This window comes from Helobdella robusta, assembly GCF_000326865.2.
Source record: "Helobdella robusta unplaced genomic scaffold HELROscaffold_5, whole genome shotgun sequence".
In the NCBI taxonomy this organism is placed as follows: domain Eukaryota; kingdom Metazoa; phylum Annelida; class Clitellata; order Rhynchobdellida; family Glossiphoniidae; genus Helobdella; species Helobdella robusta.
The window spans coordinates 1,703,779-1,730,910 of NW_008705254.1; the positions used below are offsets into that span (position 1 = coordinate 1,703,779).

The 27,132-nt window shown below is 33.7% G+C and overlaps 5 protein-coding genes across 5 annotated transcripts; 3 read left to right on the plus strand and 2 right to left on the minus strand.

Annotated features, from left to right (window-relative positions):
- Positions 1–4,610: 4,610 nt before the first annotated feature.
- Positions 4,611–7,205, plus strand: HELRODRAFT_163248 (hypothetical protein; the record flags this gene model as incomplete). Its single annotated transcript, XM_009027174.1, has 5 exons — positions 4,611–5,299; positions 5,796–6,104; positions 6,398–6,602; positions 6,769–6,912; positions 7,113–7,205. 5 exons carry the CDS (start codon positions 4,611–4,613, stop codon positions 7,203–7,205), a joined length of 1,440 nt encoding a protein of 479 aa, XP_009025422.1.
- A 5,723-nt stretch (positions 7,206–12,928) lies between these two features.
- Positions 12,929–15,617, minus strand: HELRODRAFT_185072 (hypothetical protein). Its single transcript, XM_009027175.1, has 5 exons — positions 15,264–15,617; positions 14,350–14,686; positions 13,332–14,195; positions 13,156–13,292; positions 12,929–13,134 (listed from the first exon to the last, which is right to left on the minus strand). The coding sequence occupies exons 2-3, from the start codon at positions 14,573–14,575 to the stop codon at positions 13,525–13,527; spliced, it is 897 nt and encodes a 298-aa protein (XP_009025423.1). The 5' UTR covers positions 14,576–14,686; positions 15,264–15,617; the 3' UTR covers positions 12,929–13,134; positions 13,156–13,292; positions 13,332–13,524.
- Positions 15,618–16,054: 437 nt separating this feature from the next.
- Positions 16,055–16,312, plus strand: HELRODRAFT_68345 (hypothetical protein; the record flags this gene model as incomplete). The annotated part of the gene is made up of 1 exon (XM_009026970.1): positions 16,055–16,312. One exon carries the CDS (start codon positions 16,055–16,057, stop codon positions 16,310–16,312), a length of 258 nt encoding a protein of 85 aa, XP_009025218.1.
- A 4,624-nt stretch (positions 16,313–20,936) lies between these two features.
- Positions 20,937–21,503, minus strand: HELRODRAFT_68503 (hypothetical protein; the record flags this gene model as incomplete). The annotated part of the gene is made up of 1 exon (XM_009026994.1): positions 20,937–21,503. One exon carries the CDS (start codon positions 21,501–21,503, stop codon positions 20,937–20,939), a length of 567 nt encoding a protein of 188 aa, XP_009025242.1.
- A 1,300-nt stretch (positions 21,504–22,803) lies between these two features.
- On the plus strand, positions 22,804–24,254 carry HELRODRAFT_163251 (hypothetical protein; the record flags this gene model as incomplete). Its single annotated transcript, XM_009027176.1, has 2 exons — positions 22,804–22,862; positions 23,951–24,254. 2 exons carry the CDS (start codon positions 22,804–22,806, stop codon positions 24,252–24,254), a joined length of 363 nt encoding a protein of 120 aa, XP_009025424.1.
- Positions 24,255–27,132: the final 2,878 nt, after the last annotated feature.

Consider the following 27,132-nt stretch of genomic DNA (forward strand, 5'->3'; position numbering starts at 1 on the left):
ACAAATGTTTTTTATGTCGTGATATTTGGTTACATGGTTAGTATAAAAGTAATATGCGGATGTTATTTATGTACTTGTTATGTGGGGTTAACATTTGCAAAGCTTCTTGACCTTTTGGCGTTTCTTCATTCGACTCACAGCGCAACACAACCAAGTAGGTCAATGTAGGGTGGTAATGGGAGGCATGTGTTGGGAGATTATTTATTATTGGCACTAATGTTTGGGGTGTTTGTTGCTTCTATTTGTTGCAGTTGCTTGCTGCTGCTACTTGTTACTGTTGCTTGTTGCTGCTACTTGTTGCCGGTATACATTGATAATATTTTTGGTAAATGTTATTTTATTATTGATTGTGGCTTATGTATTAATAGTTGGTGGTTGAAGTGTTTCGCTCAAACTTGTTGTTAACATCCAACACCGATCTTTGTTTTTGCCGTAATTACCCATGAAACAAAAAAGCCATCTGGTTATTCCATTTGTTGAAAATTATTCTTCTCGTCCAAAAAACTTTTGATAAAATCAAAATGTTTATAATGAAATTTACTTGACTAAAAGAAGTAATTAAGGCTTCTCGAGATAAGCTAAGAGAGATGATGTGAGCAATAATTTGTTACTCGTTGGTTTGAGTGAGTGAAAATTGTTGTCAGAAAAGTAAAACTAGTTTCTGATGTGCCGGATATTTTATGAAAAAGCTGGACTACGCTGCTGCTTGCGCTGCTAATGGTTGGGAATGTTAGTAAGATTACCACAAAAACACCAAACGAACGTACAACAGTGATTCTTTTAAAAATGGTTCCACAGACACCGAAAGTTAAAAAAATCTCCTAAGAGCTAGATAACCCAAAGATTATCAATTTATCAATTTTTTTAAAATAATTAGCGGGCAAGATGACAATTTCCTATTTTTGTAAATGCTATTTCAAAAATATTGACTTCGTATGCGTTACTCTCACACACACTCATCATATACAACGAATTATTATTTTTATTATTTTTATTCTGTTAGCACATTATTGTTATTATTATTATTATTATTATTCTGTTATCTCGGGATGAGATATGGAGCAAAATTAATTGCTTGATCGAATGAAGGATTGAGTTGTGAGTGAATAAAAAGACCCGATTGATTCAACAACCACCACGTATTTCTATCGGCGTTTGACAGTTTTTCTTGATTTCTAATATAAAATAAATTCATCTATTATCAAGGCCGTTTTCATCATCATCATCACGATCATCATCACCATCATCATCACGATCATCATCACCATCATTATCAATCACGATCATCATCATCATCATCATCATCATCATCATCATCATCTTAGTATTCGGTCAGCTGAAGACCGCTCCTCACAACCCATTAATTTTGGTTACCGTGACAATAAACGTGACGTCGGTGATGATGATGATTAATAGGAGAACTTCGATGATGATGATGATGACGACGATGACGATGATAATAATGATAAAATTTAATAAAAACACAAATAATGTGATGATGGCTATGATGACCATACAGATGACGCTGAAACCGCAATGACAACATTTGTTTTATTCTGATTTCATATTCTTACATTTTATTATAATTATAACTTTGGCGACGCGATGGCCTTGACCCTTGACCCTACCAAAACTTCTAATGTTGGACCCTAACTCTAACCTCATGGCTAGGTCTCTGGAAGGAAGGAAGGATATGGAAATGATGATCTACAGATGATCTACAAATGATCTAAATATCGGCGATAATTTACGTTGGTGGTGATTTAGATCTTGAGGATGACGATGATGAAGATGATGAATTTCGATATCCATCACAAAAAGCACAACAGCTGTTTTTAGTTACGCCAGTTTGCAGGCGTGCATTTTCACGGAATTTTTAAAGAGGTTTCTTTTATGTGCTAGTTTCACACCTTTCAATCAATCAACTGGTCGATTAACGATCCAATCAAGGAAAACAATCACAAAAAGAAATTAACAATCATTCAGTCATTCGATCAGTCAATCAATGAATCAAAAGGTGGCCAACTTATCAATCACCAAGTTGAAATGATCCACCTGGAACAAGAGCAACTATTTAGAAATTGCCTGCATGAAGGTATTTGTTGTGATGCGTGTGCCTTATCAGATGTGTGTGTAAGCACGCATATGTGCAATATTTTTTTTGTCAGTATGTGTTTTTGTTGTTGTTTTCTTTGTGACCGTGTGTGTTGTTGATTATCTTGTTTACATGTGATTGTTGTCTATTTATGTGTGTGTGTTGTTTATGTGTGTGTTTTTGGTTTACATTGTTTACACGTGTTGTTTATTTGTGTATGTGTGTTTGAGTTTATATTTGTGTGTGTGTGTGTGTTGTTTGTCTGTATGTTGTTTATTATTTGTGTGATTATGTCTATTTGTGGGAAACAATGTTGTTGTATGCCTGTCTTTCTTCCATAACATCAGTGTGATGCTGTGCTGCAACTGGCATGTTTGTGTTCATCTGCACAAGTCAGTTATTACTTCCATGCGAAAGTATTATATTCATTTTTATACTTATAATAACATTTCCATTACTCATGCAGTATTTTTTATTTGTTGATAGCAATATTTTTATGCCATGGATGAAAACATTCTGAAAGCGTTTTTGTAGAACAAACAAATGAACGATCTCGAGTATCCATTAATGAGGAGAGAGAGAGAGAGATAGAGAGAGAGAGAGAGAGAGAGAGAGAGATAGAGAGAAAGAGAGAGAGAGAGAGGAAAAGCTAAACATCAAGGAGAGGAATAAAATAAACCGACGAAAGCAAGAAGAATTAAGAAGGATGGATGAAAGTTGATGAGTCAGATGTGCGTGTAGATGGTGCAATCACGGAGATGATCAGATGATTATGATGGAAATGGTGATGTGAATGATTAGATGATTATGATTCGAAAATAGATAGGATGTAAGTTAGTTGAAGTTATATAAAAGTTAGATAACTATAGACGAGTAAACCAAACACTACATGAAAATAATAAAAAGCAACTGACATAATTTTAACATAAATGGATATCAAAATGGCGGCTGAAAGAATGAAGGATGGGTTTACAGCCTTTGTGAATGGTATCGATTCTGGGTGGAAAGTTTAAAAGCTTCACATCTTTTTGGCCATCCGTTCATCTGTCTGCCGGTTCATACATTCGTCTGTTGATTGATCGCTGTCCATCCATCCAATTTATCCATGCATCCATTTTTTCTATCTATTTGTTCGTCTATCCATCCATTCATTTATCCATCTACTCACCCATCTATCTATTCGTCCATCCGTCCGTCCATTCATCCATTTATCCATTCATCCAATCATCCTTCCAACTGCGTAAAAAATTAATCATTATAACATATCTTTGCATATTCACCATAAAAACAATAAAATGGTAACTTGGTCCTCCAGAGAACTCCTACAATCATAATTTTTACAAAAATTTTATGCAGAATGCAGCAAATTATAATTAAAAATCTATGTAAATATCTAAATTATTTATGAATATATAATTAATGAATTAATGTATGTGTGTGTGTGTGTGTGTGTGTGTGTGTGTGTGTGTGTGTATGTACGTACGTACGTACGTATGCATGTATATAAAATATATTTTGCAAGGAAAATAAAGAAATGTTACAATTAGTGATCGTGCAAGCATTTAATAAATCATTAACATCAGTTTTTAGATGCAAGAAGGATGTACGTACATATCTGTCTGTTTACTGCATCATCTTAAATGCACTGCACATATCATATCAAGTCGCTTAAATTGGATCAGTTTTAAAGTTATGTTCTAAGAGAGTACTTTTTATTTACTATCCAAAAATATACAAACGCGCATCAGCACACGTGCATATATATGGCAAAGTGCACAAATGAAGACGAATCAATGTTCATATTTGTTAAAGTAAGCACACATACACACACCACACACACACACCCAAACACACACAAACACACACACACACACAAACACACACATACAGCTTAACGTAGCATAGCAAACAAGCATAAATTAGCATGTAAAAAGTAATATATAAGAAATCTATAAACAAACAACAATCACCCAAATTATTGTAGATTATATATGCATGCATACATATTTATATAATAATGGTATGTTATATATATATATATATATATATATATAGAGAGAGAGAGAGAGAGAGAAAGAGAGACATATAGATATAGATATATAGATATATAGATATATATAGACATGTAAGTATGAATTTGCATTTTTATTTTCCTAAACACGATAAAGATCTCGTGAAACAAGTTGTTTTGTTTTGCTTCGTTGAAAAGCATTATGAAGAGTCGGATGGCTGCTGAGTGGTTTCTTTGGTTCAATTACAACGGATCATATTTGTAAATTATAATTATTGAATTTTCTGAAAATATACTAGATCATTTAGTTGCAGCATTTTGTATTTCACTTTAATGATCATCTCATCAGAACGTTGTTGGTGCAACTCATCACTCGAACGATTATATGGAAATGTACAGAACCAGATCAATCTTTGCACGATTTTGAATTTAAATATTTCAAAAAAATTAAATTGAGAAGCTAACTTTTTAATAGGTGCAAAGAAGTAAGCACAGAACAGTAGCATGGCGACAGATGAACTATCGAGGCAAATAACAAATCGTAAGATGTTGGTGGATGAGATCCAGGCTGAGTTTCTCGTGTGTGCAGTTTGTTCGGAGCCCTTCAAACGACCCAAGACTCTCAGCTGTCTGCACACTTTCTGCGCACGATGCATTGAAAATATTCACAACACAGAGCTGACCTACCGGAAGTACGGCGATCCCAGAGAGGTCACGTGTCCAACTTGTCTGAAACGAACTCAACTTCCGGTAGGAGGAGCTAAAAATTTGATGGACAACACATTGATTTTGAATCTCTGGGACTTGGTCGATCGCCAGAGGAAATCGATGGTGGCAGTTCAAGGTCAGCGACCTCCGTGTCATATTTGTGGTTACGACAATGAAGAGGATCCGCTCAAAACTTCCAACAACGCTTCGAATGTTGGGAGCGGCGGCAGCAGCAGTGCTTGCAAAAATGCAAACGCGGCTAACGGTCTTTCAAATAAAATAAATAAAAACAAAAGAAAAATGAAGAAAAAGATCTCAAAACCGGAAAAACCAGTTGAAATTTATAGACTCAGGAAGTCTTTCATAGCAGAGAATGCAACACTGAGAACAACAGTTTACGAGGAGAAGTCGAAGCAGAAGGAGTCGAGCGACAGCAGCTGCGATGACAGCAGTTCAAGTGGCGACGACGGTAACTTCACCAGCGGGTAAGTTGCTAGTTTTTCACACGTTGAATTTTATTAAATAATTCAATAACGTTTTATTTCTTTTTATTTGGTAATTATTGTGTTTTATTACGTATTATATTGCTCATTTGGAGCCCCAGTTAACTCCATTTTTATTTTTGAATGTGTATTAAAACATTTTTTTTACATTTAACATTTTAAAAATATTCCGGAAACCAAACATTTGCAAGCACATCACAAACCCGTATGCGGTGGGCGAAAATAAGTTCAATGTTGGAAAATAATATGGAGGATGATTACATCCCATCCACGTTCCATAATGCATTATTACGTTGTATATATATATATATATATATATATATATATATATATATATATAATGTTAAATATAAAATAAAAGAATTATTATTATTAATTGATTAAAAACAAATTTTTTTTAAGATAAATATTTATAAAAAAAAATAAAAAAAGACAAACACTTTTGATTTTTTTAAAGTTTTGTTTCGGAAAACAACAGAAAAAAAACTGGAAGTACAAGTAGCAGCAGCAGCAACTACAACAGCTACACTAGCTGCAGTAACAACAGCAACTACAACAACAACTACAACAACAACATCAATCAGAACAACATTTCAACAACGAATAATAATGATTACGGCGCGGGGGATAAAACGGCGGTAAGTAAGTGCTTGGAGTGCAACAAATTGTTGTGCAAGGCTTGTGTTGGCAAGCATAGAACAATGAAAGTTACCAGCTGCCATTCCTTGTTCGACCTTGACACTGAGAAAGATGCCGAATGTAAGGATCACCCTGGAGAACCCGTTAGGTCAGGAAATTGAGTGGCTTGCCGATCGGTTGGTTGATTGACTGGCCTGGCTATGGTTGGTTGATAAACTGGTTGGTTAGTTGGTTGATTGGTTGGTTGGCTGGCTATGGTTGGTTGATAAATTGGTTGAAATATTTTGATGATTCATTAAAAAGAAAGAAAATAAGTTAGCAATGAAGTTCAGCTGATTAAAATTCATCGCATTTTTTATCGGTTGCCTGCACTTAAACTCAAACACATTTAAACCTAAGATTAAAACAACTTAAATTGATAGAACACGCCAATAACGACAGGTTTTATTGTGAACGCTGTCAAATGTGCGTCTGCGTCCTCTGCGCATTCAACTCGCATCGAGAGCACAACGTGGAACACTTCTCGGACGCTGCCAACAAACACAGGGAGCCCCTGAAGGACCTCGTGGAAAAGTGCAGGAGGCAGTCTTCATCGTTCGGTTCTGCCCTCAACAACCTCACACAACTGGAACTCAACTTGAAGGAAGTTGGTCTGCCTGTATATCTGTTTTTATAAAATATGCTGCTTGAGTGCGTCCGTGTATATGCATGCACATACAATAAATGCGAATGATACATTTGATACGAATGATACAAACAAGGCAAATGATACAATTGATACGTATGATATGACCGAACACAAATGATGGCAGGTTGAAACGAAAATTCGTGAGACAGCCTCAGAGATGGTGATGCAAGTGAGAAAGGAAGAGAGATCGCTGGTGGAGCAGCTTCAGCGAATGTTCCATCCGAGTGTTCTCGAGTATGTTGAGAACAAGAACGATCTCGAACTTCAGGTTGTATGCTGATTGGTTGTCTGGTTGAAAGAGTTTTGAACTATTTACATGTAATGATCATAGATTTTTGTTGTTTTTCATAGTTCTCGTTATCATGCTGCTAAAATATTTAAATGGAGATTTTTTTAAAATCGAAGCAATGCAAAAAATTTTTTTAGTAATTTCTTGCTGTGGCTGTAATTTACATATTACACATGCAGTACTTGCTGTCGATGTCTCAAATAAATGAGTTTTGGACTAATTTCAACCAAACTGCTCATCGAAACCTCTCTGCTGCTCATGTCGACGAATGAATAAATAAACAAACGCGTAGAACGTCTGTCTTAAGGGCGATAACAAAAAAATTTAGCAAATGATTTTATCAGAAGCAAAGAATTTTTAGTTGTAAACAAAAACGGTCCCAAACGTCTGCTGCAATAATTAATTCTCTGTTACCAAACAAAATGGATCTGTAATTTTTGCGGGTGTAACAAAAATTAAGAAGTTCTATGCTACATTACTATATAAACACATGTCGGGTTGAATTTACAACATTTACGTGATATATATATATATAATTATTATATATTAAATAAATATAATATATATATATATATATATATAATTATTATATATTATATAAATATAGGCACATACATACACTACATACACACACGCACACTTACACACACACACACGCACACACACGCATATACGTATATTGATTTATATTAAAAAATAGTCTATCTAAACTGACTGTATATGCACGTACACAATAAGATGCTGACTGATTTACGTTGAAAACATCTCACAAAAGAGATAATTATTTTTTGTAGATAGTTTATTTTGAAAGTCAACTAAAATAGGGAACACAGATAGACATACGCGAACACACACACAGACACACGCACGCATGCACACACACACAGATGCAAAAAGTTAAAAATTACTTACTGTTTAGTAATTAAAATTAAGATAGCAATTTGTATAATAAATAGAATCAGTAAATCAATGTTATTATTTAAACATTTTCAGACTAATATGTCATTAAAATTATATTAATGCGTTTTTATCCAGTTAAACTTTTCCTCTTCTTCTTCTTCTTCTTCTTCTTCCTCTTCTTCTTCTTCTTCTTCTTCTTCTTCTTCTTCTTCTTCTTCTTCTTCTTCTTCTTCTTCTTCTTCTTCTTCTTCTTTTTCTTCTTCTTCTTTTTCTCGTTATAGTTATGCTGAGACGGAAATTATAATTGCAATATTAATCTAATCTGGTTAAGCAGATAAATTTTAACGACGGACAGGCATGGGATTAATCAACAATATTGTAACACACCCAATGCATGCAATGCTTAACTATTATTATTATTGTTATAATAATTATTATTATTATAATTTCAAATTTTTATTGTACAACCAACAAAACCCCATCCATAAATCCTGGGCAATTAAATCTCTGGTTCTATTTCTACATTATAGATAATTTTTAAAATAACTTTATTATGATAACTGAACTTTGTGACTTTATTATTATAACTAAATTATTTTTATGGGCGACCAGCAGTAGTAGTAGAAGTAGGGGTAGTAGTGGTAGTAGCAGCAAAAAAAAACTCGAGTAATTTTGTATTTTTGCAATGTTCCTTCGTTATTTCACTATCAGCTTTTCATCTTTATCTACATTTCATCTACAACAACATCAACAAAATAATAATAACTACATAATTACTATAAAGTATATTACAACAACAACTACTACTACTACTATTACTACTACTACTACTACTATTACTACTACTACTACTACTACTACTACTACTACTACTACTACTACTACTACTACTACTACTACTACTACTACTACTACTACTATTACTACTACCACTACTACTACTATTACTACTACCACTACCACTATCACTACTAATAATAATATCAATAAAAGAAACAAAAATATAAATAAAAGTAATAATAATATTGTAAAATTTGTGATAATATCTGATCATTAGCTACGTATATTGCTGCCTGTCTGCTAAGATCAAATGCATTAACCCAAAATATTTTTTACATGTATATTATTTATACATATATATATATGTATGTGTGTGTGTGTGTGTTTGTGCGTGTGTGTCTCTGTGTTTGTGATATATCATCCGTCCGGTGTTTAGTCAATTTAAATATATAATCAAAATTTATAATTTGTCATCAAAAAAAAAACGGAAACAGATGTAAAAAGATTTTATAAAAGAAATCAAATAAATAAACTTTTGAATGAAAATAAAAAATCTTTGAGGAACATGAACGCGCAAGTAAGCATGAAGAACCAGAAACTTTAAAAAATGTACTTATTAGCTAGCTATAAGTAATTGGTACTAAGCACATGTACATATAAGTACAACGTTACTTGCTATCACTAATAACATGTGGAAAATCGATAACTGAAATAGATAATTATATTCATCAATATAATTAACAAATATAATTATATATGATTTGGCAATCTTTTGTTTAATCTTTGTTTTAAAGTCGTTAAGATATAATTCGGTTCACAAAAATTATTTTCTATGAATTAATTAACAAATATTGAGTCTTGCTTGTTATTTAGTTAGCAGCTACACTCCGTAACAGGTTTTGACAACTTCTCATGTTCAATTGCATATGTCTCACTCCGGTTTGTTGGTTTATTTAATGTTGCTCCGTTCATTAACTGTTGCATAAGTAATTAACACGTTGGGTTGATTCAATACTTCGGAGTTTATTGTAAAGATTTTCTTACTAAGAAATAGGTATTGAAGTAATTTTCATAATTTATGAATATATTAACCAACTAAATTTTATTTATAGGCTGAGTATTTTTAATTCAAAACATGACCTTTCAATTGGCGGCTGCAATTTAGTCGCTTGCGAAACTTTTGGCCACCGTTAACTGAAGTTTTGGAATCGAGTAGTTGAAAGTTTAAAAAAATAATTGACTGATTTTGTATTCATAGATAAAGAAGAAACACAAAACTAAAAAAAGTGTTATGAAGATGGCAAACAATTTTTAAAGTTGTAATGAAATCCTTTGAACAAATTTGACACTTTTGAAATTTGCAAAAAATAATTAGAACCATTCAAATATTTCAAATAATCAAATGAGATTGAGCTTAGAATTTTTTTTCATCTGCACGTAGTGTGGCGTGTTTGATTTGTTTTGTTGGAATGTTTGCTTGAAAGTTCCGTGGAAAGTGTGTGCACATGCGTGCGCCTCCATTTGCACTGTTTACATCTTAGTTCATGGTATTATCTTACTCGCGGTTTTTGCGCACATAAACTAACCTTTTTATTTTTCATCGTTTTTACGCCAAGATAATCCATGCAAATACTAAAAAAAACTAAGTTTGGTTGTGAGGTCCTTTTTTTTAATTAAAAATGTAATCAACATGACAGTTGAATTGTTCGTATGCGCTCTAGTGTAATACGGAGCAATGGCATAGTAATAGTGCAGTAATCAAATGCAGTAATCATGTAATATTTATATAGTAACTTTACAACTCTGCAGTGCATGGGAAGTGAATTGGTATCGGTATGAACATGAATGTTGGTATTTCTGTTTTTCTATGATCTGGAACGCTTGCTTCCTCCTCTTTCGTTCAAGCATTTATGTTTTCAATATAATCTTATTAATAATTCGAGCCATGGATAAATATAACCCATTATTCGAACACGAAGCACAAATCAGGCGTTTAAAAAATTATTCAATTAATCTTTCGGAAAATCAAGAACTCTTTTTCTTATGGTGATTAACTGTGTTTTTTAAATTAATTCAGCCAAACATCCGTATCACTAAAGAGAAGTAATTAAATTTTCAGATCGAAACGATAAAAAGTGCGTGCAGTCTGGCCGATGTGATCGCCGGCTCGAACGACGTTGAGATGATGCTGCTGAAGAGGGATGTGGAGGAGAAGCTGAAGAGTCTGCTGGACATTGGCCTCAAGCACCTACCTGACAAAACTTTCGAACAAACATTTTCATTCATTCCAGGAAAAGCTCATTTGGGAGATTTGAAGGTTGAGGCCAGGAGTAAGAAGAGCTGATGGATGTTGAACGTGCCAGCGACGCATGTTTCAAAGTGGTGACACGTCTGTTGCACTAATGTTCTATTGTTATATATCATTACACCAGTATGTTATTGCTGCTGATGAACGTTCAACGAGGTTGATAATTTTTTTTATATATTTTTGATAACTATATTTAAAACTTTGTATTTCATTTTCCTGCATGTCTTGAAAAAAATTAAAATTAAAAGTCACTGTTAAATACATACATATCATATGTAGTTAGATTAAAGAAAAAATAAAACAATTCATACAAATTACATGTAGGCTATCACAAAAATGTTGTTTGTTTCTTTCCTCAACATAAACAATATTTATTTGTTTAAATTATTTTTTTGGTTTTCAGCAAAAAAAAAATTGCAAAACTGTTCAAAAAATATTTTTAGAATATTCTCACAAAACACGATCAAATTAGTTAAAAAAAATGAAAAAAGGTGTAAGAATATTTCGGAAATTTCTGGTGGAAAAAAGTTTATAATGACTGACGAGCAGAGTTGTGAACAATGCAAACAAACCACACCACGTGCAACGATATTTGCTCACCTCCTTGCCATTCATGCATCTCCGTAATTTGCAAGTTTGAGAATGACGTCGCGCCGAAATGAAGATACGCCAGAAGTCATAATTTCAAAAGTTTGCCTGTCTTATAAAGAAAAGAAAAATGGCTAGACAGTACGACAGAGTTAGGTGTCAGCAAATCATCACATCGTCATCACATAGTCGTATCAAAGTCGCGTCATATCATATTTGCCACCGTACCAACTTCATCACATTAGCTAGCGCATCGTCAAATTAGCACACAAACACGTCATCATCTAATCAGCACCTAATTAAGTTACGAAGGTGCAAAAGAACATTGGCAAGTTCGGCATCATTAGCGACTTCAAACATTGTTCAAATAATAATAAAATGATATTAAACAGTACAAGAACAATTGAAATAATAAGAAGGAGAATACTAAAAATAGATAGAAAAACAACAAAACTGGAACATTGACATAACAAAAGCCTTCAGAATATCAAGTAATATCAAGATAATATCAAATAATATCAAGATATAATTTCAACAACAACAACAAACAACAACACAGCAACATAAAACAACTAAACTGAAACAATAAATTATTCAACACCTTATTTATTAATTATCATCATTCAAGATTTAAAATTTTATCACTGAAAGTCAGAAGTAATAAAACTTAAACAGCTAATCTTAACTAATAGATATTAAATATATATTACTATACTACATATGCTATGCTTATTTATTATTACAATTGTTATTATATGACACAACAAAATTATCAGCTAACATTAACAACAACACCAACAATATTCATAACAAATATATATTTGACCAATAATATTAATAAAAAGTTCCCCTATTTCATGATTAAAAAGTCAAACTGCTACAAAGTTTTAATAACAGATGCAGTGGTATTCAAATAAGTATACATGCTGATGTTAGCACCGACCTAACATCAACAGTATAACACCATGGTGATAAAAACAGACACCATGATGATAAAAACTGGACAAGCATTATTTGAAGCTACGGAGCTTGCTTAAAAATGTCCTACTCCAAAATATTATCCAAAAACTTTAAAATGAAGCACTAAAAAGTTTGACATTGCCGGGAAGGTTAACAAGTTGTATGAAGGTGTTTGCCGACTGGTAGTGTCAGTTCAGATCCGGTCATACTCAGAAGAAGAAATAAAAAATATAAAGGAATGTTTACTGATGCTATCAACCTGATGGTCAGTTTTTTTTGGTTCGATACGACGACCCTCATTTTGAAACAAGTGTTGTATCGTCACCCTTCATTCCAGGTCCGAATATTAAAACAGAGGCACATACGAGCAAATGGCACAGATGAATATCGCTAGGAAATAGGCATTAAGCAACAAATTGCGTCAACAAAGAGATTTGTTCAAATTAAGCACTAATTGAAACAGTATTAAAAATATTCGTTCTATTTAATTAATTAATTCAATCTTATTAATGCTACTGCTGGCATCTGCGTGCGAAAACAAACACAACTTACCAATTAATTAACGTTATTAGATCATGTTTATGCCTGCCAGTGGCGGATCCGAACAAATTTGACGAGGGGGGGGGGCAAAATTTTGAAAATGTTTAGATTTTCATTGGAGAGGAAAAAAAAGGGACCAAAATTTTTTATGGTTAACGATAGTGAGGCAATTGTATTTAATAGTGGAATAACTGTTTTTTTTGCTTATTTCATTCAATTTTTGGTCGAAAAAACAGTCCTTTTTCTGACTTTTATTGAAAAACTGCTAACTTTTATTAAAAAACTGCTGACTTTTATTAAAAAACTGCTGACTTTTATTAAAAAACTAGGTGGTCGAGGAGAGCCCCTCTCAGCCCTCTAGATCCGCCACTAATGCCTGTTAAAACTTTGATTTTGCACATGTAGCAAATAATGAATAATAAAATTTTGTAAATCCTGAAATTTTTCCAACCACCATCTTCATAATACGTTGAAAAACTAAAAATTGTAACCAACCCACGCAAATAACACTGCTGCTACTTTTTTATTAACTTTTTGAAATTCTTGTAAGCATATTGAACTTTTTTCTTGAAGGGATCATATTTCAAACAGTAGATAATGGGGTTGAAGCAACTATTCATGAATACCAATATAACAGAGAGCTGATATAGCCAGCCACTAAGACTTAATAGAAAGATCGAAGCCAAGAAGAAGTAAACTTCATTCAGCGTGATGCACATTGCAAACGACAAGGAAAGTATCATAGAGGTCTTCAAGATGTTGTCTCGAGCTCTGGCCATCGTTGACTTGGGTTTCATTTTCTGAACATTTGCACTTGAAATAATATTCGGCTGATGGAGATGATTCGGGGCATTGATGTTAACGTGCGCTGACAGATCTTTTCTATTATCGTCACAAACGCAACTCTCAACATCCTCATTCACCTCGCCAACGTTGCTCGCCTCCATTTCAATTTTTGATGTCTGAACGCTGTACACAGTTGAATTTTCTGCTCCTAGTTTTATGTTTTGACCTGTTGTAGTCGTTTCGCTGCCAGGTTGGATTTTGTTGTGCAGAAAAACTGCCATGCGCAGGTACATGCAAGTGAGGAGCGTCAGGGGCAGGCAGTAATCGAAGATGAAGATGAAAATGCCGATGACTTTTTGCATGGTTTTACTGGGATATTCTGTGAACGAAGAACATTGACCTGTAAAGATTTTTTTAAAGGTAATTAAAAATTAGATTGATTTTCAACTCCATTTTGTAATAAACTTTGAATTCAGCAAAATTTCAAACAAATTGATATTATGATTTCGTTCACAAGTATCTAGGATAGCAAGTAATGTTTCACATAATCGTACCGTTTTTGACAATTCCCGAAGAAATGATGGAGTAGAAGAATTTGAAGCCGATGCCGAAGACCCAGACCGTCAGAAGCATGATTATGGAGTACATCTTCGATTTTGTGAACTTGGTCTTATGAAATATTGGATAGACGACTGCGATGTACCTCTCAAAATTTAGAATGACAACGGAGTATATGGAGGCGTTGATGGCACCCCACAAGACGATCTTCGTGAACCACATCTTGCAGAGAGACTCGTGGTAGAGATTTCCTTGAATGTACCTGTTGGTGTCGTTGTCTTCTATCAGGGTTGTCGTCAAGAGGAAGATGGCTACCAGGGAATCCACGCAGGCCTGAGTCCATGTGGTGTGGTGTGGTGTGGTTGTGGGAAATTAGTTTAAGATGATTGCAGGGATAGAAATTTAACAATATTCAATCCTATAACATAATATAACATTTTTAGTAGACTCAATTCAAAGTCTATATGCTTAAATCTAATAAATGCATAACAAAAGTTATCAAATGAGAATTAATTAAATTAATTTCCACTTCTTTATCAATGCTCTGAACAGTTTGAGTTTGTTGTTGCAAGATTGAATGAGATATATGGTGATGTCGGTGAATAAATGGAAAGTTGTTGAAAAAAAAGGATTTTAAGAAGTATTACAACAGTGACGAATGATGAATTAATTACTTCATGTGTGTTTTCCATGTTGACAGAAGTTATATTGTTAAATAATTGAATGAGATGGAGTTGTTAGATGATGGAATGATCATGGATTGTTGGAAAAAGTATAATTAAATCGCATGTATTATTTTTAAATCGCATGTATTATTTTTTAAGTGAAAAACTCACAAATAAAAAAGTAAAAATAAAAAAAATTGTTTGACAAAGTAAAGAAATGAATGAAGAGAAACAAGTGACCTGACCTGACAAGTAATGTGAAATTCGCTGCTACTTTGACTACCGCTGCTGTTTTTGGTGCGCACAAAGATGAGAACAACTGCAACGAAGGCGTTTAAGAGGAAGCCAGTGACGCCGATAACTGAGTAGACGATTCTATACTCCAAGTTTATCAACACCAATCTGACTGGCTGCAACTCTGTGGTGTTGTTGTCGGGTGAGTTGGTTGTCAGGTTATAATAGCGGTCAATGATGCTTGTAACACTGTTGCTGTTAGTTATGTTGTTAAGGTTGTAAAGATTGCTTAAGTTTGTGAAACTGTTGTTGTTGTTGTTGATGTTAGTTTTGTTGTTGCGGCCATAAAAATCAGTGATGTTAGCGAAACTGTTGTTGTCGCTGTTGGTCATGTTGTGAATGTTGTCAGTGTTGCTCGGCAGAAGATTCGTGGAATTAAACAACGCTGCCATTGCAACAGATTTTGCTAACAGGCCAGTTCGATGCCGGTAGTGTTTGTTAACACTTTATTAATTTTACTTTCATCATTCATTCAAAAAATTTTACTTTTATTGATAAAGATAATTTTTTAAAAATTAATAAACGAAAAAATGTAGGCGCAAACAATTAAATAGAACTGAATTAATTATTAATTTATTAGAAAATTAATTTATTAATGTTTAATGGACATTAATCAGCGTACATTAAACTTGAATAGTGATGGATCGAGAAGATGAAAGAACCAACGCCGTTTGACATTTCTTTTATACAAACAACACACAAACACGCGCAGCTCATGCGTGCAAACCATATTTCCTTGGAAATGTTATGCAGAAAGAATAACCAGACAGACGAGTGTACGAAAAACACTTTAAAACAAAATGCACACAACATACACGGCCACGTGTATGTTGTGCATTTGTATGTTGTGCATTTGTATGTTGTACACGTGTATGTTGTACATACATGCGTGTGTGTGCATGCATGCACAAGTGTGCGCGACAGAAACAAACAAAAGCGCCACTTAATATATGCTGGACGCACTTGCAAGTTGTTTATAATTAAGTTGAGATCCAGGTGAATATCTGTATAGAGTGCGCGAGGACAACAGTACCAATGATTTGTGATTTTTATTACTTTGTTACATAACTACATAGACTTATACTTCAAAACTGTATGTTTAATGTAACAATTGTAACGTAACGATTTTCAAAATTTTAAATATAAAAAAAGAAAAACAAATATTAAATTTAATTAAATGCAGACAAAGTCTTTCAGTCACATAAACTAAACTGGTGACATCTGCTTTTGACGTTTCAATTGTGTCCAAATATTCGCCCACCTCACTTATTAATATTAAGTTACTTTTCCAATACATTTGTCGAACGATAGTCGCTGAGAGTTGAGGTCTAAATTGCAAAGGTACGAAGAAGTTAGTAGACAAATGTTCAATCCTTTCGAAACTTGTGCTACCAATTAATCAATGCCCTTTGGAAAGCGTCGTCGTAGTGTTCAAAAGGCTTTACACAAACCCAGCATATGCATGAGTGCAAATCAATTCGTCATACCCTTTAGCATCATACACTTTTGCTAGAAAGATGAGTGAGGATTCCTGCCCAATCAAACCCTTTTTAGCATTGTAGGGCCAGCCGTTCCGACCTCCACTGCCAAATTTTCTTTCGTCAAATAAAAATTTGGAAAATCGTGTCAGAATTTCAGAAAGCCACAACAATTTTTTCAGCATTCTTGAAAAGATTTTAATGTATACAAATCTAACATTATTGGCAATCAGTTATGCTATTTTTATTGAGAATTTTTTGATATTGAACAATAATGAATTGACATGAAGTTAGACGTGTTGGCTACATTATTTCATTATCAAAAGCACACCGCCTCAGTAATTAATGAAAATATTTGACATTGAATAAGTTAATGCAGTTGGTAATATAACTGACAGAAATTCAACAGAGAGGAACACCACTACTAAGGTTCAACCGCACGATCCAGCCATCTGAACCAGACTTGAGCCAAGCAAGCCACGTTTGACAACCAATTAACACGTAGAGGCTAACAATGTAGGGGAAACATGGAATCGTTGTGGTCCTCTCATGGAGTTATGACGATGAATGTTTGAATATTTTTAAAAGTTAAACAGGGTAATAGATGTACAAAATTATTCAAGGTTTTCAATCACAATTATTAATAAATAAAAAATATTACGAATTATTAATTATACAAAAAATATATACACATGTTCACATATCGTGCTTGGATAAAGAATGGATAAATAAACACATGAACATACACGGAACATTGTGTTGGAATAAAGTTAAGTGAATGTAAAAAATTTAATAAAAACACAAACACATCATTGTACATTTTTATGTGCATCTATAAATTTTAGTTTGCATGTGTGTGCAAATAAAAAAATGAAGAAGATGAATTCAGTATTCAAATGTTGCTTTAGTTTATCATCGATCGATTGACCGTTTAACTACACATATTAATTAATTCACTGGTAGTTAGTTTTTGCCACCGTCATATGATCTCACTTGAGAACTTACCAATTAGCCCGACTTTAACATTTTCAGTGAACTCCTCAGTTTTTTGTAAATTTTTTTCATTCTCTGCTGAAACGGTTCATAATTTAGGCAGTAGACAATAGGGTTGAAAACGCAGTTAGTACAGGCCAGTGTCACTGAAACCTGGTAGACTCTTGTTGATATGCTTATCTGACCAGCGCTCAGTTGATAGAACAAGAAATATATTTGATTCATTGAGAAGCTTATTAAGAAGGAAACGAAGAGCGTAATTGAAGTTTTCATTATGCAATTCTTAACGACTTTAACGGCGTTGTCCTTTGAAGATTCAATTTTCTTACTCGTACAGCGGCGTCTAGACACAGTTGTTGCGGTTACTGTGGTTCTCGTTGAAGTAACAGTTTTCTTCTTCCGTTTCTGTTTATTTGTTGTTTTGTGTTTTGGTACTTGAAGGTGAGTATGAATGTTTATTCTATTTATTCTTTTAAACTTATCTTCACAGAAACTCTCACTACTGCTGTCTGGGCCGGTGTAGCCTTCGTATTTCTTCTCATAATTTTCATCCTTCTTCTCAGTTGTTTCAACTGTAAATATGTTGGAACTCTTGACAACGCTGTTGATTGGAGGCGATGGATAGATCTTCACCTGGAGTTTCCTGGCCAGCCTGAAGTACAAAATGATGTTCAGACCTAGTGGAATGAAGTAATCAGTTACCAAGGTGATGATGGCAAAACTTGTTTTCCCCTCCGCTGACAAGTATTCGCTGTAGACGAAGCATTCACCTGGTTCAATGATTGTTTAATTTAAAAGGAAAAATTGTTTTAAAGTTGAATATTCAACATATTAAACAATAATTTTAAATTTACTATTGATATGTTTGGAAAGTAAAACATTTCAGTTGAATGAAACAAAAAGATGGAAGTTTATCTCATTTGTTAGTTTTATAAATTTTCGTTCACAATAATTGGATCTTTTATTCTAACAAATCAATCAGTTAATTAATTCTTCACTAGCACAAAATGTTTATGACATCCTTATATAGAAACTCATATTTTTTTAATTAATCCACACTAGTTAGCTATAAAAAAAACTGCGAATACTTTGATTAAATCGACAACAGAGCAAGTGAACAACTTTTGGGCAGGGCGAATGATAGCAAACGTGCATGAGTTTCTCAACATAATCAAAAATAAAATAAAATAATCAAACATAATCTCAACATCAGCAGCAGCCAGCCAGCGTCAACATTGCTCACCATTTGGCATGATGCCTGAAGTTAGACAGGCGTACGTGAGTTTATAAATTATTCCAAGCATCCAGACAAGAACGAGTGTTATAATGGAGTACTTGGTAGAGTTCGCCAGATGTGCCTTATGAAAGAGCGGGTGCATGATGGCGATGTACCTTTCCACATTCAGCACCATGACTGAACATATGGAGTTCGTGATGGCGGTCCAGAGCAGGATCTTGCTGTACCACAGCTTGCACAGAAGTTCCTGGCCCATGTCTCCTGGAATGTATCTCACACCATGGTCATCTTCGACAAGGGAGCTGACCAGTAACAAGAGAGCCACCACGGCGTCCACACACGTCTGCAGTGGTCGCGATTGCAACGTTTGTATGAGGTTTGATGGTTTATTGTCTTATCGGTCATTTTGGTGGCAATTATTTTGTGGGAAGAATGATTTAAAAAAAGGTTGCTTATGTGATTAGCTTGAATGTTTATTCAAAAAATAAACAATCACATTTTGAATAATCTATATAAGACAATTTATTTTAAAAAATAAACACGTATGTTTTACTTGACAAGTGACGTGGAATGAACTGCTTTTATTGTGGAAAGCGAGCATAAACTTGTTGGGCTGCTCAACGAATGTCAGGACGATGAAAATGAAGGAATTGAGGAAAAACCCAGTGAGACCGAGAATGACATAGAGGATGACAAATTCTTCAGAGGTCACTATCTTGTTGACCGATGACAGGGGATATTCAGTTGTGATGTCGTCTGTAATGTTTTTCGTGCGGTTTTCACTCTTTTTGATGTCTTGGTTAATGTCTGAGTTGATTTTGATTATGCTTTGATTCGTGCTGCTGTTGCTGTTGTTGTTATTGTTTTTGTCGTTTATACAGTCACAGTCATCGAAAATGTTGGTCAGATTTTTATAAAAAGTTGGTTGTTGTTGAGTTATGGATTTGTTTAAATATCCATTAATAATTTTGAAAAATCGAGATTTAAAATATTTGCTTGGAGTGAGTGAATTGTTTTCAAACGAGGTGGAATGGTTGAAATTTGTGGCATTGACATCGGCGGTGTTGAACGAGCTGTTGACAGCTGTGTGCTGCTGCTGGTCATTTTCTGATGTTACATTGCTGCTGAACAATAAAACGAAGTTCAACAAAGTTGATGTTGTTGTTGGAGTTGATGATAATGATGTTAATGTTGTTGTTGTTGTTGTTGGAGTTGATGATAATGATGTTAATGTTGTTGTTGTTGGAGTCGATGATAATGATGTTAATGTTGTTGCTGGTGGAGTTGATGATAATGATATTGATGTTTGTGAGGCTAAAATAGTTGTGAAAATGAAGAATTCTCTATAGGTATTCATTATGTTGTTTTATTACTTTTGAAAAATATTCTTCGGTGACTTGATGGTAGTCAAATATTTTATGTAATTTTTTTCCAATACTTTCATTTTGTGTAATTATCTGATTTTATGTTGCAGTTTAATTTTCAATTCTACAATTTATTTTCACTTATCATTATTTTCTACTGTTTTAGCATAATATTTTTGAGAAAAATTTAAAAAAAAAAAAAATTTGAAGGAAACATTCTATCTCACTTTAGGAGAACATTTTCATCTGAAGTGCCTTCAATTTGTAACAGAAGATAGAACTTTATGTAACATATATAAAAACTGCATATATTAGTAGGTTTGCGAAGGTGTAGAGATTAATTTCAACAAATCATCAAACAGAACAATGAAATCAGAATAGGATGAATATAAATTATTTTGTCTAATATATTAATGATTTCCCCACAAAGAAATGAGTTATCTCCTGCCATTGTTTTATTCTACATTGTCTTCCAGTGTTATTTTGCTAATTGCAAAGTTTTCAAAAGAGAATAATAGTTCATATTCATACATTATTTATAACTGTACTGTGTCACATGTAAAACATCAGTAAAACTGTACTGTACCACATGTAAAACATCAGTAAAACTGTACTGTACCACATGTAAAACATCAGTAAAACTGTATTGTACCACATGTAAAACATCAGTAAAACTGTACTGTACCACATGTAAAACATCAGTAAAACTGTACTGTACCACATGTAAAACATCAGTAAAACTGTACTGTACCACATGTAAAACATCAGTAAAACTGTACTGTACCACATGTAAAACATCAGTAAAACTGTACTGTACCACATGTAAAACATCAGTAAAACTGTACTGTGCCACATGTAAAACATCAGTAAAACTGTACTGTGCCACATGTAAAACATCAGTAAAACTGTACTGTGCCACATGTAAAACATCAGTAAAACTGTACTGTACCACATGTAAAACATCAGTAAAACTGTACTGTACCACATGTAAAACATCAGTAAAACTGTACTGTACCACATGTAAAACATCAGTAAAACTGTACTGTACCACATGTAAAACATCAGTAAAACTGTACTGTACCACATGTAAAACATCAGTAAAACTGTACTGTACCACATGTAAAACATCAGTAAAACTGTACTGTGCCACATGTAAAACATCAGTAAAACTGTACTGTGCCACATGTAAAACATCAGTAAAACTGTACTGTGCCACATGTAAAACATCAGTAAAACTGTACTGTGCCACATGTAAAACATCAGTAAAACTGTACTGTGCCACATGTAAAACATCAGTAAAACTGTACTGTATTACTAGTACAACAACAGCAAGCTACTTTACTTTCAATTGTACTGTGCTACTATGCAAAAACCGCCTACAACATCATCATCGCGACATCATCGTCCACAATTAATCAACCATTTCATTTCAGTCGCCTTAAGAATTAACTTTTATTTTCACCAGTTGAATGTTAAATTTTTCCAACTGTTGTTTTTAACAACGAATTTGTCTAAAAGACTATTTTATTTTGGAAGAGGTCATTTTTTGCATGAATAAAAAAATAAAAACGGTTGCTAATGCTGCTGCTACTGCTACTACTGCTAATGCTGCTGCTACTGCTACTACTGCTACTACTGCTGCTACTGCTACTACTGCTACTACTGCTGCTACTGCTACTACTGCTACTACTGCTACTACTGCTGCTACTGCTACTACTGCTGCTACTGCTGCTACTGCTACTACTGCTGCTACTGCTACTACTGCTGCTACTGCTACTACTGCTGCTACTGCTACTACTGCTGCTACTGCTACTACTGCTACTACTGCTACTACTGCTGCTACTGCTACTACTGCTACTACTGCTACTACTGCTGCTACTGCTACTACTGCTACTACTGCTACTACTGCTGCTACTGCTACTACTGCTACTACTGCTACTACTACTGCTACTACAACTACAGCTGATGTTACAAACGTTAATTCTACTAATGTTACTGCCACTACCACCATTACTATAATTTTTTTTAAAAGACAAACATAGACAATAATATCGTCGCTAATTAATAAATGAACAGAAGAGTTGTGATTTGAACTGATGATGATTGGTTGCAGGGGCATCGCTAATGATTAATCTCAGAGGCACACAATGAAATATATAGCAATACGGAAAGGAACGAAAATATGCTAACAAAATAATCATGACTAGAGAAGCATTATAAATTTTAAACTATGACATTTTTAAATAAAAACAAAAACATATAAAGAATGAATCCCTTGATTTTAAAACTTCTTCCTTGATTAATGACCAAACATATTTTATATTCACAGTTTTCGCATCGTGTTATAGTGTTATATATGTTACGGTATATAGTTATTAAACATTTTATAACATTCATGCAACTTTTTTAAAATTAAACCATGGGACGAGATGGTGGTGTAGTGGTTAAGGCACCTGGTCCTGCTGTTGGCGTGACCCGGTTCGAACAATGTGCGTGAGGTGTGGATTCATGCGTATTCACGTGCGTTGTGACTGTGCGTGCGTGCGTGTGTGTGCGTGCGTGTTGTACGCATTTTAGAAATAATTAAGAAAATCTTTGATAAATACAAAATGCTTCCACTATAATAGCTAAATGGATTGATGGTACATGGATATTACACATCAATTAGAGAACACCTCTTGGTCCAGAAAAATAATAAATTGTATTACTATTAATAATAACTATAGAAATAATTAAAGTTTTTGCTATTTTATTTTATATTATTACTAACATTTCAGTTCAGTATGAATATTTAGGCGATTTATCATCACACGTGCATTAGAAATGTTTTGGCATTTGTAATATAAAGTTCATGAGTTGGTGTCGAGAGGAAAGCATATTTGAAACAAGTCCATTACAATTTTTTTCGAATCAATTTGTCTAATGGTTGAAAATTATTTAAAAAAAATTACTTACTATAAATGAACGTCATCTCGAAAGAACCATTTTGGTTCATGTTCTTACCATACAAACTGCGCGCTAAAGTTTAATAAAAAAAAAATGTCGTACAGCGCGACGATGAATGGCGTTGAAAGTTTTTAATGCAAACATCTGACTCTCTGATGTTTGCAAGTTCTTTCTCTTTCCTAGACGGATGGCATTTTGAGTTAACTGTTGAATATTCCTCCTATGGACCGGCTATTTTTAAAATTGGATGCAATAAATGTTAAAAATACGTGTGTAAATTTAAAATTATCTTATCAAATGACACTATCATGTGTGTGCGTACCTGTGTGCGTACGTTTGTGTGTGAGTGTATATGTACACGTGTGTATGTGTGTTTGTTTGTTTGTGTTTGTGTGTGTGTGTGTGTGTGTGTGCAATAGAGAAGCCATGAAAATTGAATGCACTTATGAGAAGTTGCGTTCGTGGGTACCGCTCTAGAAATTTTCAAATTCTTATCAGCATAAAATTTAAAAATATCTCAAGAGCAAAACTTGCATGGTCTATGAAGAAAGATTAAACTGATGTTGAAGCAACAACAACAATAACATCAACAATAACATCAACAACATCAACAACACCAGCATCATCATCAACAACATCAACAGCAACATCTACTACAAATACAACAACAATCACAACATCAATAACAACAGCATCGGTAACAACATCGACAATTATTACGACAAAAATAGTCACAACAACAATAACAACAACAGCAGCAACATCAACAACAACATCGACAACAAAACCAAAAATAACGTTGACCACAACAATCACAACAGCAACATTTACAACATCAACAGCCACTCAACAGCCACTCAACAGCCCATAGACCACGTAATAATAATTAATGGAAGAAAAACCATCAAGCAATCATTAAAATAATGTCTCCAGTGCATTGCAATCAAACCAAAGTTGATTTTTTGTTAGGATTTTTTAAAATGATCTGAACTTGCATGAAATAGAAGGCTTTTTACAAAAATTTTTGTCGTCATCCTGATGTAATTCGAGTTTTCTGGGTGTCAGCTCAAATCCACCAGTTTTACATTCAAAGCTTTCCATCAGAGGTACTACACTATATTATTGTTATCTCCGGTTTGCCGGGCAGCTGTTTTTTGTTATAACAAGTGATGCTTTCTGAATAATAATTTCTAATTTCAAAAATGTGTTGTTTGTTTTTTGTGTTTTTTTGTTCGTTCATTTGTTTGTTGACTTGTTTGTTTGTATATTTGTATATTTGTACATTTGTTGGTTTGTTTTTATTATGTTGGTTTGTTTGTTTGGTGGTTTTTTTTTGTTTTACATGATTTTTATTCATTTTTTTAAAGATTTTTCAACCTGTCAACATTTGGTTCTTGCAGTTTATTTTTATGAAATTCTGGCTGTTGGTTATTATTAATTCATTTGTTTTTCTTTTTATAAATAATTTTGTTTAATTAGAAGACTTTTGAAATCTTGACAGTATTTTGATTGCATCTTCATGATGGTAAAAGTGTGCGGGCATGACTGACAAACGATGCAGTGCGGTTGTTCTCAGAGTGTAGGACATGGAGTGGGAGATTTTTGCCGATTTTTTTGTCCCAATTTTATGAGGGACCAAAGTTGGAGTCGAATACTTTTCATCCGACTCCAATACTCTGGTTGTACTTTCCAAATGTTCCTCACAACAACACTGCTTCCTCCAACCAGGCATGGATCTTTTGTCTGATGCGGTCTGCGTGTAAACTGAAGTTTTCAATTCATCGTTATTGCTGCGCCGTACAAGAACATCTAGAAAATTAACTCGTCCAATTTTTGTACAGTAAATCTCTATTTTGACTTATTGAATTAATTCAAGTTCGTTTTTTGATAGTTTTAAAATTATCATAAACAATGATAATATTATCGACGTATCGTATCTGCAGCATACAACAACATAGAGTTACGGTTTAGTATTGAATAATTTTTACAACCACAATTCTTATATTTCATGTTTTACACTCTGCACGCTGTTACATAAATAGCGTTTGGCAGTGTGATTTACAAAATAAAACAAAGTTGTCATTAATCTAGGCGACCAAACTTGCAATCAGCACATCATTCCGTCTGTGTAGCGGCCAGACTGTGGAATGGCGCCTCTAATGTGCAAGTTCTTAATGGTTTTATTTCTCCAGTTGCTTATCTGCATTCAAACTGGCAGGGCGTCATTTTGAAGATATGAATGTCATTTAAAATTTGTTCGTTATCTTCATTCAAATGGTACGTTAGTGGGTAGGCACAAAGCCTGTATTGACGAAAAGTTATTCTTGTATTAAATGTGTGTTTGCACATATAATTTATTCATAATTATATGTATTTATTCATTTATTTATGATTCTATTTATTTATTTGTATATATATTGATTTGCTTGTTCAGTTTGGGGCCAATAAATCAATCATTAAGGTCTGTGTTATTAATTAATCGTGTTTGCCATCGTATTGTAAATTTTGCCTGAAATAAGTGGCCTAATCTCTTTTTCTTGCATTTTCTATAACCATATTGTTCTTCTTCTTCTTCTTCTTACCACTGCTTTTACTTCTACTTCTACTACTACTACTACTTCTACTACTACTTCTACTTCTACTACTACTACTACTACTACTACTACTGCTGCTGCTGCTGCTGCCGCTACTACTACTGCTACTACTACTATTAAATATAAACGTTATCAAAATTATTATAAACTTTGTAATTGTTGTCTTTTTTCAGTTTTTTATTACATCAATTGAACTTGCTACCAAATCATTCTGCATATTTTTTCTTTTCTTTCCACAGGAAGGATGTCTGTTTTTTAGGTTCAACATTTTTGTAAAAACCCACATGCCTGACACCTGCCGTTAAAAAATAAAATTATCTGTATTTTAATGTAAGCCTATGTATATTTTATATATCCATGTGTAAGCCATGCGTTTAAAGTGAATGAATAAATGTTGGAGTTAATGAATGAATGAATGAACGAACGAAAAAGCAATGAATGAAATGTGAGTTGAAAGGTCATCTGGTTCGGCACAGGAAAAGGAAACGGGTACATGCCACGTGGAGACACACACCAACTCGCCTCACCGACCACGGAAACATTATCCACCAAAGGTTGAAATACATTTCAAAAATAATTTTTCGTTTCGTTAACTGAGTAAGGAGGTTTATTTATAACAATATTACATTTCTAATTAATCTTTCAATCGAAATATCTCAAAAGTTCAGAAAGTTAATGAGGGGCGATGTAGGTGCAGAAATATGTTGGGCCACTACAATGCATCTCATACTCACGCAATCAGTCCCTCACGCGCAGATATTATTTTGAAGCATTGAAAATTCTTTAATGATGGCAGTTTTCAAACAATACCTTGCACGAGAGTCCACTGTTTTTTAGTATTTTTCTTATTGTAATCACATCTCATTCCATTAAATTTTAAGTACATTTTCTCGTAAACAAATTTTAAAAAAAAATTCGCGTGAAATATCAGTTGTATTGTAATGGGCCGCCATCCATTCATCACTGCACAGGTCCATTCGTCTGCTTAATTGGCATGTCGTGTAAGAATTTCGTTCTGAAAACTTCAAACTATTTCTCTATTTTGCAGTGTTTTATTAATTAATTAATTAAAGTTCTTGAAAATGAGGTCTGCACTCTGCAGGCTTTAATTTTTTGCTTTTGAAGATAACAAATTTTCATCATATTTATTTTGTTTGTTGCGGTATGGAGTTTAATTTTTTTTATCATTTAAATCGCAGCATTGAAGA